The 13748-nt window shown below is 50.6% G+C and overlaps 6 protein-coding genes across 6 annotated transcripts; 3 read left to right on the top strand and 3 right to left on the bottom strand.

Moving 5' to 3' along the window:
* Positions 1 to 61: 61 nt before the first annotated feature.
* FIESC28_05146 (uncharacterized protein) lies at positions 62 to 1399 on the bottom strand (the record flags this gene model as incomplete). Its single annotated transcript, XM_031159293.1, has 2 exons — positions 62 to 96; positions 154 to 1399. 2 exons carry the CDS (start codon positions 1397 to 1399, stop codon positions 62 to 64), a joined length of 1281 nt encoding a protein of 426 aa, XP_031016650.1.
* Positions 1400 to 2635: 1236 nt separating this feature from the next.
* On the top strand, positions 2636 to 5172 carry FIESC28_05145 (uncharacterized protein; the record flags this gene model as incomplete). The annotated part of the gene is made up of 3 exons (XM_031159292.1): positions 2636 to 3160; positions 3216 to 4838; positions 4891 to 5172. The coding sequence occupies 3 exons, from the start codon at positions 2636 to 2638 to the stop codon at positions 5170 to 5172; spliced, it is 2430 nt and encodes an 809-aa protein (XP_031016649.1).
* Positions 5173 to 5815: 643 nt separating this feature from the next.
* Positions 5816 to 7595, top strand: FIESC28_05144 (uncharacterized protein; the record flags this gene model as incomplete). Its single annotated transcript, XM_031159291.1, has 3 exons — positions 5816 to 5998; positions 6049 to 6789; positions 6846 to 7595. 3 exons carry the CDS (start codon positions 5816 to 5818, stop codon positions 7593 to 7595), a joined length of 1674 nt encoding a protein of 557 aa, XP_031016648.1.
* Positions 7596 to 7803: 208 nt separating this feature from the next.
* FIESC28_05143 (uncharacterized protein) lies at positions 7804 to 10937 on the bottom strand (the record flags this gene model as incomplete). The annotated part of the gene is made up of 3 exons (XM_031159290.1): positions 7804 to 9662; positions 9711 to 10577; positions 10628 to 10937. 3 exons carry the CDS (start codon positions 10935 to 10937, stop codon positions 7804 to 7806), a joined length of 3036 nt encoding a protein of 1011 aa, XP_031016647.1.
* Positions 10938 to 11311: 374 nt separating this feature from the next.
* Positions 11312 to 12045, top strand: FIESC28_05142 (uncharacterized protein; the record flags this gene model as incomplete). Its single annotated transcript, XM_031159289.1, has 3 exons — positions 11312 to 11423; positions 11501 to 11741; positions 11805 to 12045. 3 exons carry the CDS (start codon positions 11312 to 11314, stop codon positions 12043 to 12045), a joined length of 594 nt encoding a protein of 197 aa, XP_031016646.1.
* Positions 12046 to 12227: 182 nt separating this feature from the next.
* On the bottom strand, positions 12228 to 13529 carry FIESC28_05141 (uncharacterized protein; the record flags this gene model as incomplete). The annotated part of the gene is made up of 1 exon (XM_031159288.1): positions 12228 to 13529. The coding sequence occupies one exon, from the start codon at positions 13527 to 13529 to the stop codon at positions 12228 to 12230; it is 1302 nt and encodes a 433-aa protein (XP_031016645.1).
* Positions 13530 to 13748: the final 219 nt, after the last annotated feature.

Below are 13748 nucleotides of genomic sequence, written 5' to 3'. Positions count from 1 at the left end.
TTAAGGAATACCAAAAAGAGGGCAAGACAAGCCCCTGATTCTTGTTGATGGATATATACGCTTAACCCATGAATGTGCAGATAGGCAATCGATATTCTGTAAGATATGTTAGCTTGGCGTATCAGTGAAGAATAATTGCGCGGGATGTCTTACTGTCCAGGGTCCAGTAACGCCTTCGTACACCCTCCCATTCTCCTTCACCGGCCTTGTCCAGGCCAGACATATCGACGTCGCTCTCTTCCCATTCAACATCAAGACCGGCATCAGCACACTGCATCTCGACTACCTTGGTGTAGACATCGTAGCAGATCTTTCTGTCAGCACCAAGTCCGTTGAAGAAGCTGAATTTGCCCTCCTGGTCCATGATACCGATGATGACTTCGGAGAAGAAGTGACGCAGCTGAGAGTAGTCTTCGCCAAAGGTGTCAAAGTAGATGGCATCGTAAACCTCGCCATCCTCGATTAGCTTTGGTACAATGTCCTGCCACTTGCCCTTGTGCACTTTGAAAGCCCCCTCTTCAGGTCCGCTCTTCTCCCAGCTGGGGCCGAACTTAGATTCGTCCTTGGAAAGGTGCTCGACAACACTGGGGTGCGCTTCGATGATGTGGTGGCGTGAGGGCTTGAGGTCTGCGAACATGCCATCGATAATACCCATACCGAAACCAATGTTAAGGATACGCTTGCCTGAGGCTGAGTCGGGAATAAGTGCAGCAACGGAACGGCGCATGATGTCCGTTTCCCAGGCCATCATGACACCGTTGAGGTCAGAATCCACGAGCTTAGCATCGTCATATACTAGTTTCGAATTGAGGTACTCTTCGCTTGTGACCTGCTTCTCCTTGGCATCGGGGGGAATGAACTTGGGCTCTTCTACTATAGGAGCAACATCCTCAGTGGAAACCAGCTGAGGCGCCTCATCATCGTTCTCCTCGACCTCCATCTCATCGCCATCCTCTGAACCAGATGAGAGTTCTTCATAATCTCCCATAAGAGCGAACAGAAGCTCTGCTCGCACTCCAGCCTCAACACAGAGTTGGTAAAGAGGCTTGCGGCCTAGTCTGAGGGCGAGACATCCGGGTGTCTCATTATTGCTGTCAACATCGTTCCAGATGGCGCCTTGAAGGAAAAGATCATGGACAATCTCCTTGGCCTCCTCGACAGAACCATCCTCTTCTTGATCATCATCCTCAGGAGAAGCAGGCCCGCAGGCACGGATGGCTGCATGCAAGGGTGTCTCTCCAGTCTTGGGGTCCTGGGCATTGGCCTTGCCGGTGGTTTTGAGCAGCTGTTTCAAGCCACTCCTGTCATGACCCCAAGCATGGTAGAGAACTTCTCGAATTTCCTCAGGGCAGTCTGATGATATGCGCGCAGGCATAGAATCATCGATTTTGGCGACCATGGTGACTGTCCTATGGAGGGGCAGCTATCAAAAATAAAAAATTGTGTCGCGGGGTCTTTGGAGGGGCAGACGAGGTTTGGTACGCAACAAGGATAGATGAACGGTTACACCCGTCTAGGCGTTTACCTGCGAATGGATACAGCGAGATTAGAGCCGATTTTCCGAATACTGAGGTTCAATCCTGCCAGATTCGTGCAAGTTGACGGGGCAGAGACTTGCAGACACGGGCTTAACTGTCGAATTTGACACCGAGCCTCATCTAGACTATGCTCCACTGGGTAACCCCAGTCCAATCGATCCGTCAACTCCACTGTAGCAGGGCATCGGACAGCCTAACAGTCCAGGTCGATGCAAGCTGTGGGCATGTTATTCTGATGCACTTGGACTTGCACGTGCATAAAAAGATGAGCGATGATGCACCACCTTTAAGTTCTGACTGGTTACAAGTGGCGCGTTACAGCATACATCAACCAGTAATCCATGCTTGCATGTCGTTCGTTTTATCATTTGCAGTGTACCTGAGAAAATGACGCTGGCGCATTTACAGAGAAGACCTTTGATGGAGATAGAAGAACGGCCGCTAAAAACTCAGCGGACCCATCTCTTCTACAGCGCCAGTTTTTTACCTTGTCCCCCTGGCTCTCGCCATCGCATCGCCCATTGACTCGTCTGTAGTGACGTGCACGTTGTTACAGGCCAAAACATGATTCGTCAATGCCCTGATACTCAAAGCTGTCTCGAACCTGAGCTTGAACCCGGGACAACGCCAACTAAGCCAGGATAGGCCTATTGCTCCACATAACGCGCGACCTAGAGTCTGTTGCTCGACGCCGACGACAACAAGCGACCAAGAATCAGTCCGAGGCAGGGAAACCTTGACATTTTTCGTACCGTAACCTAAAAGTGTCGCCTTACATCCATCGAAGCGCATAGGTATTGGTTCCTCCTGCCGTCTTCCGTCTTCTCGCCAGCCCCGGCCTCTCCTTCTTAACCTTGATTATTACACCAAAACATTGTCTCGCCCTCTTACTCTTGTTATTCTCTCCAGGTAAGCAACCATAACGAGACCTGCATCGCACAAGCAGAGCGCAGTACCACCAGCATCTATCCATTGATTGCTTCGTCTACTGCACTGGTTGCCTTTCAGTAATCAACCACCTCTCTTGCTCTCCCATCCAACCGTTCCCGTTGAAACCCAATTCCACGGATGTCGCATCCTGTTTTCTTAATGCGCACATGCTGATCGTACAAGACCTCAAGACCCATTCCAAAACTTGGCTTAGCACCCGCTCGGGCAAGAATCCCTCTGTTCGACCCGGCGTCGTCGTCATGAAGTTCGGAGAGCAGCTTCGCTCCAGCGTTATCCACGAGTATCAGTGGTATTATATCGATTACGATGGTCTAAAGGATGAGCTCAAGAAGGCGACCGGCCCTATCAAGACCTTAGGAAAGGGACCTGAATGGACCGAAGATGACGAGACACGCTTCGTCGCCAAGCTCGAGGTCGAGCTGGAGAAGGTTCACACAAAACAGAAGGTGAAGGCTATGGAGATTTCCCGTCGCATTGCTGTGAGCGAGCGCGAAGTTAAAGAAGTGGTTAACCGCCTTAACGAGCGCGGTCTCGGCGAGAATGGCCCTACCGAGGAAGAATTTATGCTGCTTGAGGAGGATCTCAGCGATATTATTGCTGATGTCCACGACCTCGCCAAGTTCGTTCAGCTTAACTATACCGGATTTTACAAGATTATTAAGAAGCACGATGTAAGTCGCCGCCCATTGCGGATTTGGCACAGCAATTGTCTAACACGAGGCCCAGAAAATGACCGGATGGCACCTCAAGCCCGTATTCGATAGCCGACTCAAAGCCAAACCTTTCTACAAGGAAAACTACGACGCGTCAGTTATTGAGCTGTCCAAGCTTTACGATCTCGTCCGAACTCGTGGAAATCCTGTCAAGGGTGACAGTGCTGCTGGTGGAGGCCAGGCCAGTTTCATCCGGCAAACGACCAAATATTGGGTCCACCCCGATAATGTGACAGAACTGAAGCTTATCATTCTGAAGCACTTGCCCGTTCTGGTCTTCAATGCCAACAAGGATTTCGACCCAGAGGATTCAGCCATCACATCGATCTACTACGATAACCCTGAGAAATGGGACTTGTACGAGGGCCGACTGAAGAAGACCGAAGGTGCCGAGGCTATTAGATTACGATGGTACGGAGGCATGAAGACTGAGACGATTTTCGTTGAGCGCAAAACACATCGTGAGGACTGGACTGGCGAGAAGTCTGTGAAGGCTCGATTTGCCACGAAGGAGAAGAATATCAACGCATACATGAAGGGAGAACTTCTGCCCGCTGCGATGTTCGAGAAGGCACGAAAGGAGGGCAAGAAGCCTGAGAAGGCCATTGCTGAGGACGAGCGATTGGCATCCGAGATTCAGTACTCGGTGCTGAAGAAGGGTTACAAGCCCGTGTGCCGATCCTTCTATAACCGTACCGCATTCCAGCTTCCTGCCGATGCCCGAGTGCGAATTTCACTCGACACTGAGCTCACCATGGTGAGAGAAGACAACCTGGATGGCCGTGCTCGCTCTGGAGACAACTGGAGACGTATGGACATCGGTATCGATTACCCCTTCTCGCAACTGCCTGCTGAAGACGTTGAGCGATTTCCCTACGCCATTCTGGAGGTTAAGCTCCAGACTCAAGCCGGACAGGAGCCCCCCGAGTGGGTTCGACAGTTGATCTCATCTCACCTGGTTGAGGCTGTGCCTAAGTTCTCCAAGTTCATCCATGGTACGGCGACTTTGTTTCCCGATAAGATCGACTTGCTGCCTTTCTGGATGCCGCAAATGGATGTCGATATCCGCAAGCCTGTTACTCACGACTTCGGTATTCGACGACCTGGCTTGTCAGGAACAACAAACACATCTGATGACGAGGATGATTTGGACTCTGATGACGAGGAAGCTGCGCCTTCTGGTCGCAATGGTACTAATGGTACCAATGGAGAATCGAGCGCGCAAGGCGCCAGCCGTCGTCGAGGACTCCCTGCTACTGATGTTGAGGGCCAAATAACAGACCTGCCTGAAGTGAACGAGGATTGTCTTTACGATTCCGATGACGAGTACGACGAGAACTATGAACTGGAGCTCGCCAGACGAGAAGGTGGATGGCGGTACTATTCAACTCTGTTTTCCACCAAAGGCCGACGCTTTGGACAAGCCTTGGGGCAGCATGCGGTTTCTGCTTTGAAGGCAGCCGCCCCTGTACCTCGCAGTACACAAGTGCCGCGTAGCGACCGATTGCAAGCTTTGTTTGGACAAGCCCCTATTCAGACCAAAAAGTTCAAGGCACCTCCTGGCAAGAAGATCTATGTACCTGTACGAGTCGAACCCAAGGTCTATTTTGCGGCGGAGAGAACGTTTTTGGGATGGGTAAGTCAAACCCGGTTATTGTTGCAAACCTGTGGCTAACATGATACTACAGCTCGAATTCTCTATCTATATCGGCACCATTGCTGTAACACTACTCAACTTCGGCAGCCATCCTACACCAGCCCACTTCTGGGTAGCGGGCGCCTTTACACTGCTCGCCATTCTTAGTCTCTGCTATTCTGTTTTCACATACCTCTACCGAAGCCAAGGTATTCGATCTCGCAAGGTTGTCAAGTTTTACGACCGCTGGGGTCCCACTGCACTGTGCGTGTCTCTCTTCATTGGAGTGGCTCTCAACTTCGCATTCGAGGGTAGAGAGAGAGATCTCTGGTAGAGGTTAGGAGTTATTGTTTAGCTGGGCATTGTATATTGGGTCGTTTGAAGCGGTTAATGAGCAGTGTGTAAGAAGTAAGTGCAGGGGGCAGCCTTCATCAGGTATTTTCTTAGTGTCCTTAGTAGCAAAGAGGTGGAGAAAAGGTCATAGGGTTGGACGACACTCAAAATAAAAGTATTTGTACAACCATCGTTGATCTGTTAGGTGTTTGACTGTATGCTAGAATCTCCGCACCGACACGGAACTGGAACCTTATTCCTTACACTTCAAGCTCAACATGGCTTCACACACGATTGACGCTAAACGAACTCGACGCCAAGGCAGTCAAGCTCCAATCTGCCATGTGTTCTAGGCCACGGTCTCTGAGCCAGCTCCAAGGATTTAGTTGACGCCGCCGGCGCCTTTGAGATTGGCATGACAGCACGGAGACTCGTAAGGATGGAGAATTCCGTTAAAGCCTGGAAGAGGCTTAGATATATTGAAGACAAATACGTTGCTATGACATGGCACGATGAAATGCCGGGCTCTGTGATACAGTATAAAGTCAAGAGAGGGGAAGGCGTCGTACCATGGTGGTTTATGTGACCATCAAGATATCCCCTCTCGCCGTGAACCTTCTATCTATCAACATTGAACACCCATCATGACTGTTCTTCAAACTCAGTCCGAATTCGGGCATGCACCGCCACCGCAGACTCCCTATAGTGTTATCACAAATCTTCCTGGGTGGGACGTTGCTAGGGCTATTCGTGATGGCGATCCAACTCCTATGAAGAGGATAGTTCACATTTACCCTCGCTTTTTACCTACACACCATGCTACCCAGGTAAGCCAACTGTGTATGTTCCTGTCACAGGGACTTGCTAACAAGTATAGCTGGGCCATGAGATTGCAAAACATGTCGGCCATGGCGACAAGGCTGCTCTGGTCTATCTTGACCCGGCGATATGGCCATACACTCTTCACCATATCACCCACGAGAATCGCGGTGAGAGACGTATAGACCCAAAAGACGTGACTCTTAAGTGTGTCGAGATATATGGTCATCGGCTATACGTCGTTCTCGTCAGTCCCATGGCTATGCCCGTCATGATGCTCACTTGGCAGAATCCTGGTCTAGGGATTTCTCTTCGCGGAGCCGACCATCTTCTCAAGGGCATAGATACTATCAAGGACATACCCTTTGAAGCTGGTGCAGAAACTCTGCCCTTACCAAGTGGGACTCCTGAGAGCCAAGTTCATGGTGCTCTTCGAGAGAGAATCGTTGAGCTTCTCCATCGTTCCCCGATAGATAATGTGAAGTGCACACCAAGAGATGTTTTCCTGTACCCAACAGGGATGGCAGCTATCTTCCACTCAAGCACTCTCTTGACAAAACATCGTCCCGGCACTATCGTCTTGTTGGGTGTCGTTTTTCATAATACTTATCACCATCTCATCGAGGAATGTCCACAGGGGATGAAACACTTCGGAAGAACTGACTCAGAGGGGCTTTCCGTCTTTGAAGAGTGGTTGAAAAAGGAGAACGAAGAGGGTCGGTCTCCGAGTTATGTCTTTGTTGAAGTACCTGGAAACCCTACGTTGGAGACCCCTGATATGGGTCATCTGAAGAAACTCGTAAGTAGTTGGGTAGTATCTACCGAGGAAGTTGAGGCTAGACTAATTTCTCACAGTCAGAAGAATACGGCCTCATCCTCATCATCGACGATACAATCGGTGGATTTGCCAACATAGATGTCCTCTCCCACGCAGACATTCTCTTGACTTCTCTCACAAAGTCCTTCAGCGGTTATGCCAACGTCATGGGCGGTTCAATCGTTCTCAACCCCCTATCGTCTCACTATCAAGCTCTCTGGTCTCTCTTTAAAGAGTCTCGCCACAACGAACTCTTCGTATCAGACGCAGAAGTTTTACTATCCAATTCGATGGACTTTCTTGAGCGAACACATATTCTTAACCGAAATGCCCTCGCTATCGCAAACTTTCTGCATGGTGCTATTTCTTTTCCCAGCTCTCCTATTGCCAATGTGCAGTATCCAAGCCTCTTGACTAGCAAGACAAACTACGACGAGGTTATGCGCCAACCGACGCCAGAGCTTCCACAGCCAGGATACGGATGTCTTCTGACGGTCGAGTTCTGTAACGTGGAAAGTGCTACAGCTTTCTATAACAAAGCCGGCTTCTATCCAAGTCCTCACCTTGGCGGCCATGTGACAATCATGTTTCCGTATAATATGGTCGTCTTCGGCAAGAAACCTGAAGAGAAAGCATATATGGAGGACTTTGGTGTCAGAGAGGCGAGTGTGCGCATCTCAGCTGGTTTAGAGAGTGAAGAGGATCTGATCGACACTTTAAGAGACGCTCTCCAAGCTGCAACAGAGGCCAACAAATGTTTTGTGAAGGGAGTGGCAAACGGCTGCTAAATTAATGAGTCTACAGTTTGCAACAATAACAGAATTAATTGGATTAAACATCTCAACAGCTATCTATCCCACATATGTATGCCCAACGCCTGACCCAGCCAGGATGTTCGTCCGTAATGCAACTCTAACCCTAAAGTGACACTCATCATCTTTTCTACATGGTATATCATTCAACATCGTGAAACCCCCCTTAACTTTCTTGCTATCTTTATGCGACAGAGGTCACCCTGCGGATGGTCCTTCTCGCGCCTTCACCCATGATCACAACAGCATTCTCGGTCTCCAGAGCCTTCATCACCGCGGTGAACTCGGATTGTTCAACAGGAATACTGGAACCCTCGCCCAGTCGGCGAGCAACATCACTCCATCGAACTGTGTTGCCTCCAGCTGTCATGTCATCCAAGAGATGTAGAAGAGCGGTGCGAAGCTCGTCGCGACGCTTGCGATCAGCCGCACTAGTTCCCTCGGTGAGAAGACTCATGTCAATACGACCGTTCGCATCTGTGGCGGCTGTCTTCAAAGCGCTCTGAATAAGTCGGTTGGCTTCGCGGACATCGTCACGAGTGACTGTCTCAGCGAGGCGCATCTTGGCGTGGGCTTCAGACAGACGAATCATACTCTCGAGTTGACGGGTTGTGGCAGTGATACGCTTGTCAGCAGCGCGAACGTCCTGTCCGAGAGCGCGCATGGCGACATAGCAATCGACCAGCTCCTGAGCAGCCTCCTGGGAGATGACAGGTTGGATCTTGGAGCGTGCGTAAGAAATGTAAAGGGTCAAGAACTCGACAGGGAGAATATCGTTGTCGGTAGGAGCCGACTGAGGCTTGTCCTCAAGGTAAAGAGACAGAAGATGCTTGGCCAGGCGACGATCGTTCTTCTCATCAGCATTGTCCAGTATGAGGTAGACCAGATCAAAACGAGAGAGGAGTGTGGGAGGAAGGTCGATATTCTGAGGAACGGGGAGATCAGGGTTGTAACGACTGCCGATAGGGTTGGCTGAGGCAAGAATACTGGTTCGCGCGTTGAGAGTTGTAATGATACCAGCCTTGGCAACTGACACAGTCTGCTGTTCCATCACTTCGTGAAGTACGGAACGTGTGGCATCTGACATCTTGTCGAACTCGTCGATACAGCAGACACCACCATCCGACAAAACCAGAGCTCCAGACTCGAGGACGAGCTGTCTTGTCTCTGGATCTCGGGTAACGTAGGCGGTCAAACCGACAGCGGATGATCCCTTACCACTGGTGTAAACACCGCGAGGAGCAATCTTGTGAATGTAAGAGAGCATTTGCGACTTAGCCGTCGAAGGGTCACCACAGAGAAGGACATTAATGTCACCTCGGTACTTGGGACTGCCACCCTTTTGGAACGTCTTGTTGGTACCACCGAAGAGTTGCAGCAGGATACCCTTCTTGACGTCGTCCATTTCGTAGATCGAAGGGGCCAAGGAACGAGAGAGAAGATCGTAAATATCATCACGGGCGGCTGTCTCCCGGATCTTTTCCTCATCCTCAGGGGTAATCTTTCGTGTCTCTTCGATGCCATTCTCGCCACCTTCGGCTTCCTCCTCACCAGCGATTCCAAGGGTTGACGGGTCAGCGCCCATGCGCCTCTTGTCGACCTTCTGAATGTGCAAAACGTCAACATAGGTTTTATGCACACTCTTGAGAGCACGCTGACGAGGGTTGACTCGAACGGGGCTGACACGGAAAATACCAGTCAGTTCAACACGGTCACCAGCCTTACAGAAATCAACAAGTTCGTTGTACACGCAGACTGAGACTGAGTGAGGTGTCTGACCAGCAGGTACCGCATCGGGTGTCTCTTGAAGCTTGATGACTTGTTTGTCCTCAAAAGAGCATCGGTTGTGGACGATCTGCATGGAATTCTTGGACTTGCAAATTTCGCGAGGGCACTCAGTAGGCTCACGAATCTTGCCACGATCCAACCCGACGTTGACAGAGTGGAAACAGACGTTGCAACGGAAGAAAGCATCCTTCATATCGGGAATGACAGGAGTGGTACGGATGACCAGACCCTTGATGCAGATAAGGCGATCCATGTCTGATTATGTTAGTTTCGTACAAAGTACATGCATAGACAATAGCTTACCAGAAGGATTCAAGTCTCTCAGGTTTGTAGTCTTGTCCAATCCAAAAGGTCGGAGGACGTAAATGGAGGAAGCCACCTGGTCCTCAAGCGAAGCCTGCTGCTGATCATGTTGTGCTCGAGGTGTAGGTGCCTCCTCGGGTCTATCTGAGCTAGGGAAAGCATAGTCGGAGCTCTGTGTGTTCTGCTGCGAAGCCTGGTGACCAGCACTGCTCTGAGAACGGTTTCTCATAGTCTCTGCCCGGGCAATCTCAACCATCATATCATGAACGGACTGATCCATAACAGGCACAATTTCTTGAGGATACGCTTGGATTTGATGCCACAGCTTTCGTGTGGGTGGGTAGAGGTTCAGGTCGGAAATATCGAGGTAAAGTCTTGTCGCACCCAGAAGCAACATATTTTCCAGAGCCTCCCAATAGGGCTTCGATTCCGCATCAGGGGCATTCTGAACGTCTTCGTCGGACGCACCATCGCGATACATACGGTATTTCTGGGTGAAGTTGCGGAGGAAATCCTTGAACGAGGCGAATGTATCATCGATAGAAACGGTCGTACCCCAGATAAGACTTTGCCCTGCTCCGCCAAGAGCATCAGCCTCGGAGGTGTTGGGGTCTCTGTTTGCGAATGAAGCAGCATCAGATCCTTCAGCTGGGCTCTCACGAATGACACGACCAGCATCGTCAAGAATAACTCGACGAACGGCGCGGGGTGTTCGTGCTGCGTCAGAGTTAATATCACCTCGGCGGTGAGGCGCAGGTGTGCCGATTTGAGAGCCTAAGAATAGTCCACTGCCTTCACTTCGAAGCTCCGACTGCTGTCGTCGTGATCTTCCGGGGCTTGAGCTTTGATAGAATATGGGTGAAGATCCTATACTAGTCAGTCTCGTAACACTTGGGTTGAAACTTCCCGTTGCTCACCTCCATTGTAGGCTGGGGTTGTTGGGTTGGCTCGGGGTGTTCTTTGGGGATCGACGTCGCTTTGGGTATCTCTCATCTGATCAAAAGGCGAGCTAGGGATATCGCTGCGACCGCGGGTGCTCTGACTGTTTGTCATCTGCGCGAATGGCGAGGATACATCTCCAGGGATATCATTTTGACCACTGGGTCCTGGTGAAGAGGATTGGTATTGCAAAGGACTCGAGGGAACCTGCTGCTGGGAATTTTCTGGCTGAGCAGAACCACGGGGAGTCGCTGAGCTGCGTGTCGATCTTTTCGTGGGCGATGACATGATCAATTATGTTGTGTTTTGCGGTTTGTACAAAGTGAAGCTGGAAAATGCAACTTGGCTTGACCCTTGTCTACCGCTACTGTTGACGTTAGGAAATTGGTAGTCAAAACGAGGGGGAGGGGATTGGCTGGGTGACGGGTCGCGTCTCCTATCTCCCACACGCGTTAAGTGCTTTACGCGAAACGTGCCTGCCAATTAATTCGAGGTCAGGGGTCAAGGGATATCTGATAAGATAAGAAGCTGCGGAGCGGTCAAACGTTGATTCCGACATCCCTCGTTCGCAGTGTGGCATCGCTGGCATCTGTATCTGGAGGGGCCACCGTTTAGAGTAGGAAGCACTTACAAGCTACCGTACAACACAACAAACCGCCATCATGTCTCCTGGAATGACCCTTTTCTCGGTTCAGGCCGTCCTGATCCTCAGCACCGAGGACGGCTCAAGAATATTCGCAAAGTACTTCCAGCCGCCTCACTCAGCTCCCAATGGTACATCAATCCTCTCCTGAGCTTCCCCAGCTGTAATACCACTGGGCGCAACGACAGCTGACAACTGTTCTAAACAGCTCCTGCCAGCGCTTCCGCCAACCCCTACTCCGATGTCAAGGCGCAAAAGGCTTTCGAGAAGGGTCTCATTGAGAAGACCGCCAAGCAGACCGGCGACATTATTCTCTACGACAACCGAATTGTTCTGTACAAGATGGAGTCGGATGTCATGATGTACGTTGTTGGCAGTGTCGACGAGAACGAGATTCTTCTGTACAACACCATTTTGGCTCTGCGAGACTCCCTTCACCTGCTCTTCAAGTAAGACCCCATTATACAAGCTTGCGCATTGCTTCGTGGCATGCACTAACATGGTCGCTGTAGGCAATCCGTTGATAAGAGAACAATTGTTGAGAACTACGACCTCGTTTCGCTCGCCATTGATGAGATCGTCGACGACGGTATCATTCTCGAGACTGACCCCACCATCATCGTCCAGCGTGTCAGCCGAGCACCCACACAGGACATGCCCGTCGGCCGTATCGACCTCAGCGAACAGGGCGTCAACAACCTGGCGCAGCTAGGAAAGTCGAAATTGGCGGACTGGCTTCGACAGGGTCTGTAATGGGTATGAAAGGGTTACGTCTAGATATTCAGGAGTTTTTTCGTTATACTAGCGCCGCATGCAAACCAAAATTCAAAAGAGGAAGACTTCACGCTAATGGCCTGGTCTGGCTTGGTTGATATAGGGTCAAGGAAGGGCTTTTCTATTATCAAGGGTGCTGGTGTTCTAATCGATATGATCATTCATGCTCTAGTCTCTGACGCCGCTTTGCGCAGTCGGTTCATGACCGCTGCAGCAATGTCGCTTTTATCTTCTATGCCATCAACAAAAATGGTGTCTGCGCCTCGTCGATCAAACTCCCTCAGCGCTGCAAAAAGACCTCGCGCGATCCCTTCAGTGCCTTGGCCCAAATCAATATCCAGGATTGTTCCTATGGGTTGCTCCTTGTCGTCCAATAGATCGCCCTCGTATACTTGGAATGGCGAATCATCCTGCTCATCGGCAGCCTTCACGTTGGTGAGGTGGTGGAAGTTGGCGCATCGCAGTCCAGCCCCTGACTTCCATCGCTGGGTGCGAATGACACCGATTCTTCTCTTCTTTCGATCGCCATTTGTAGCATGGCCGTTGACTGCCTCATTAGCGGCCTCAAAGTCGGATAGGGAGATCCCATCACCTCCCTTTTTGAAACTCGACTCATAAAGCACCACTGTGGCCTTGGGGCTGTAATGCTTGTACTTCATTCCCGGCGCCCGTGGTGCTGCTTTTCCCTCTTCGCTCTTGTCTTTGTAGGCTATCGTTACATTTTCCCAGCCAGGGCAAGTTCGTAGCTCGTCCATTCCAATGCCTCCAGGTCGCAGCACAACGGGAGGATCACACAATCCGTCCACTACAGTGCTTTCCACGCCGACATGGCAGTGTCCACCGTCTAGAATAAGTTCGATTCTTCCATCGAGGTCATCCTTTACATGCTGGGCTGCTGTAGGTGAAGGCTTAGTAGAGGCGTTGGCGGAGGGCGCTGCCAGGGGAACACCAGCAAGCTTGATGAGGGAGAGAGCAAGGGGTGAAGAAGGCATTCGCATGCCAAAGGTCTTCAGCCCTGCAGTAACTTCAGGCGCCAGCTTTGATGGTACAGGGTTAGGAAGTAAAATAGTCAGAGGTCCAGGCCAGAAGCGCTCTATTAAAGCCCTGTATCGCTCTGGTATAGGGTCTTGAGTTTCGTCTGTGTAGCCAATGTACTGTCGCAACATCTCCAGATCGCAAACGTGAGAGATAAGAGGGTTGTCTGAAGGTCTTCCCTTTGCAGAATAGATGCCCTTGACTGAAGGTGTTCGAGTCGCATCTGCGCCCAGGCCATAAACAGTCTCAGTAGGGAAAGCGACAGGCGTATCCTTGGTCCGTAACTCGTGGGCAGCATGTTCTAGAGCCTCGAGAGCTGTCTTGTTCTCACAGTAAACTTCCCAGTGATCCAGCTTAGCGAGACCATCACCAGGTCGAAACTGTCCCAGGGACCCCTTGCTGGGGACTTTCACTATCCTCGTCTCCATTGTGGGTGTAGCTTGAGAAATTAATCTCTGTGATATAAGTGGTTTTCTCAGGCCTGACGATAATGATGGGTTTATGTACGAAGAATGAGTCGAAAAATAGAAAGCACTATTTTTCAAGAGTGAGAGAGTTTGTAAATGCCCTCGCAAACTATAATATCGTCGTCTGTGGCTAAAGGTTCGTGATAGTTGAGCGATGGAAAAATTCATCACACTGGGCCT

The sequence above is a fragment of the Fusarium coffeatum genome (genome assembly GCF_003316985.1).
Source record: "Fusarium coffeatum strain FIESC_28 chromosome Unknown BRIP53273_contig_111, whole genome shotgun sequence".
NCBI classification, from domain to species: Eukaryota; Fungi; Ascomycota; class Sordariomycetes; order Hypocreales; family Nectriaceae; genus Fusarium; species Fusarium coffeatum.
This window is presented reverse-complemented; position numbering and strand designations above follow the sequence as displayed.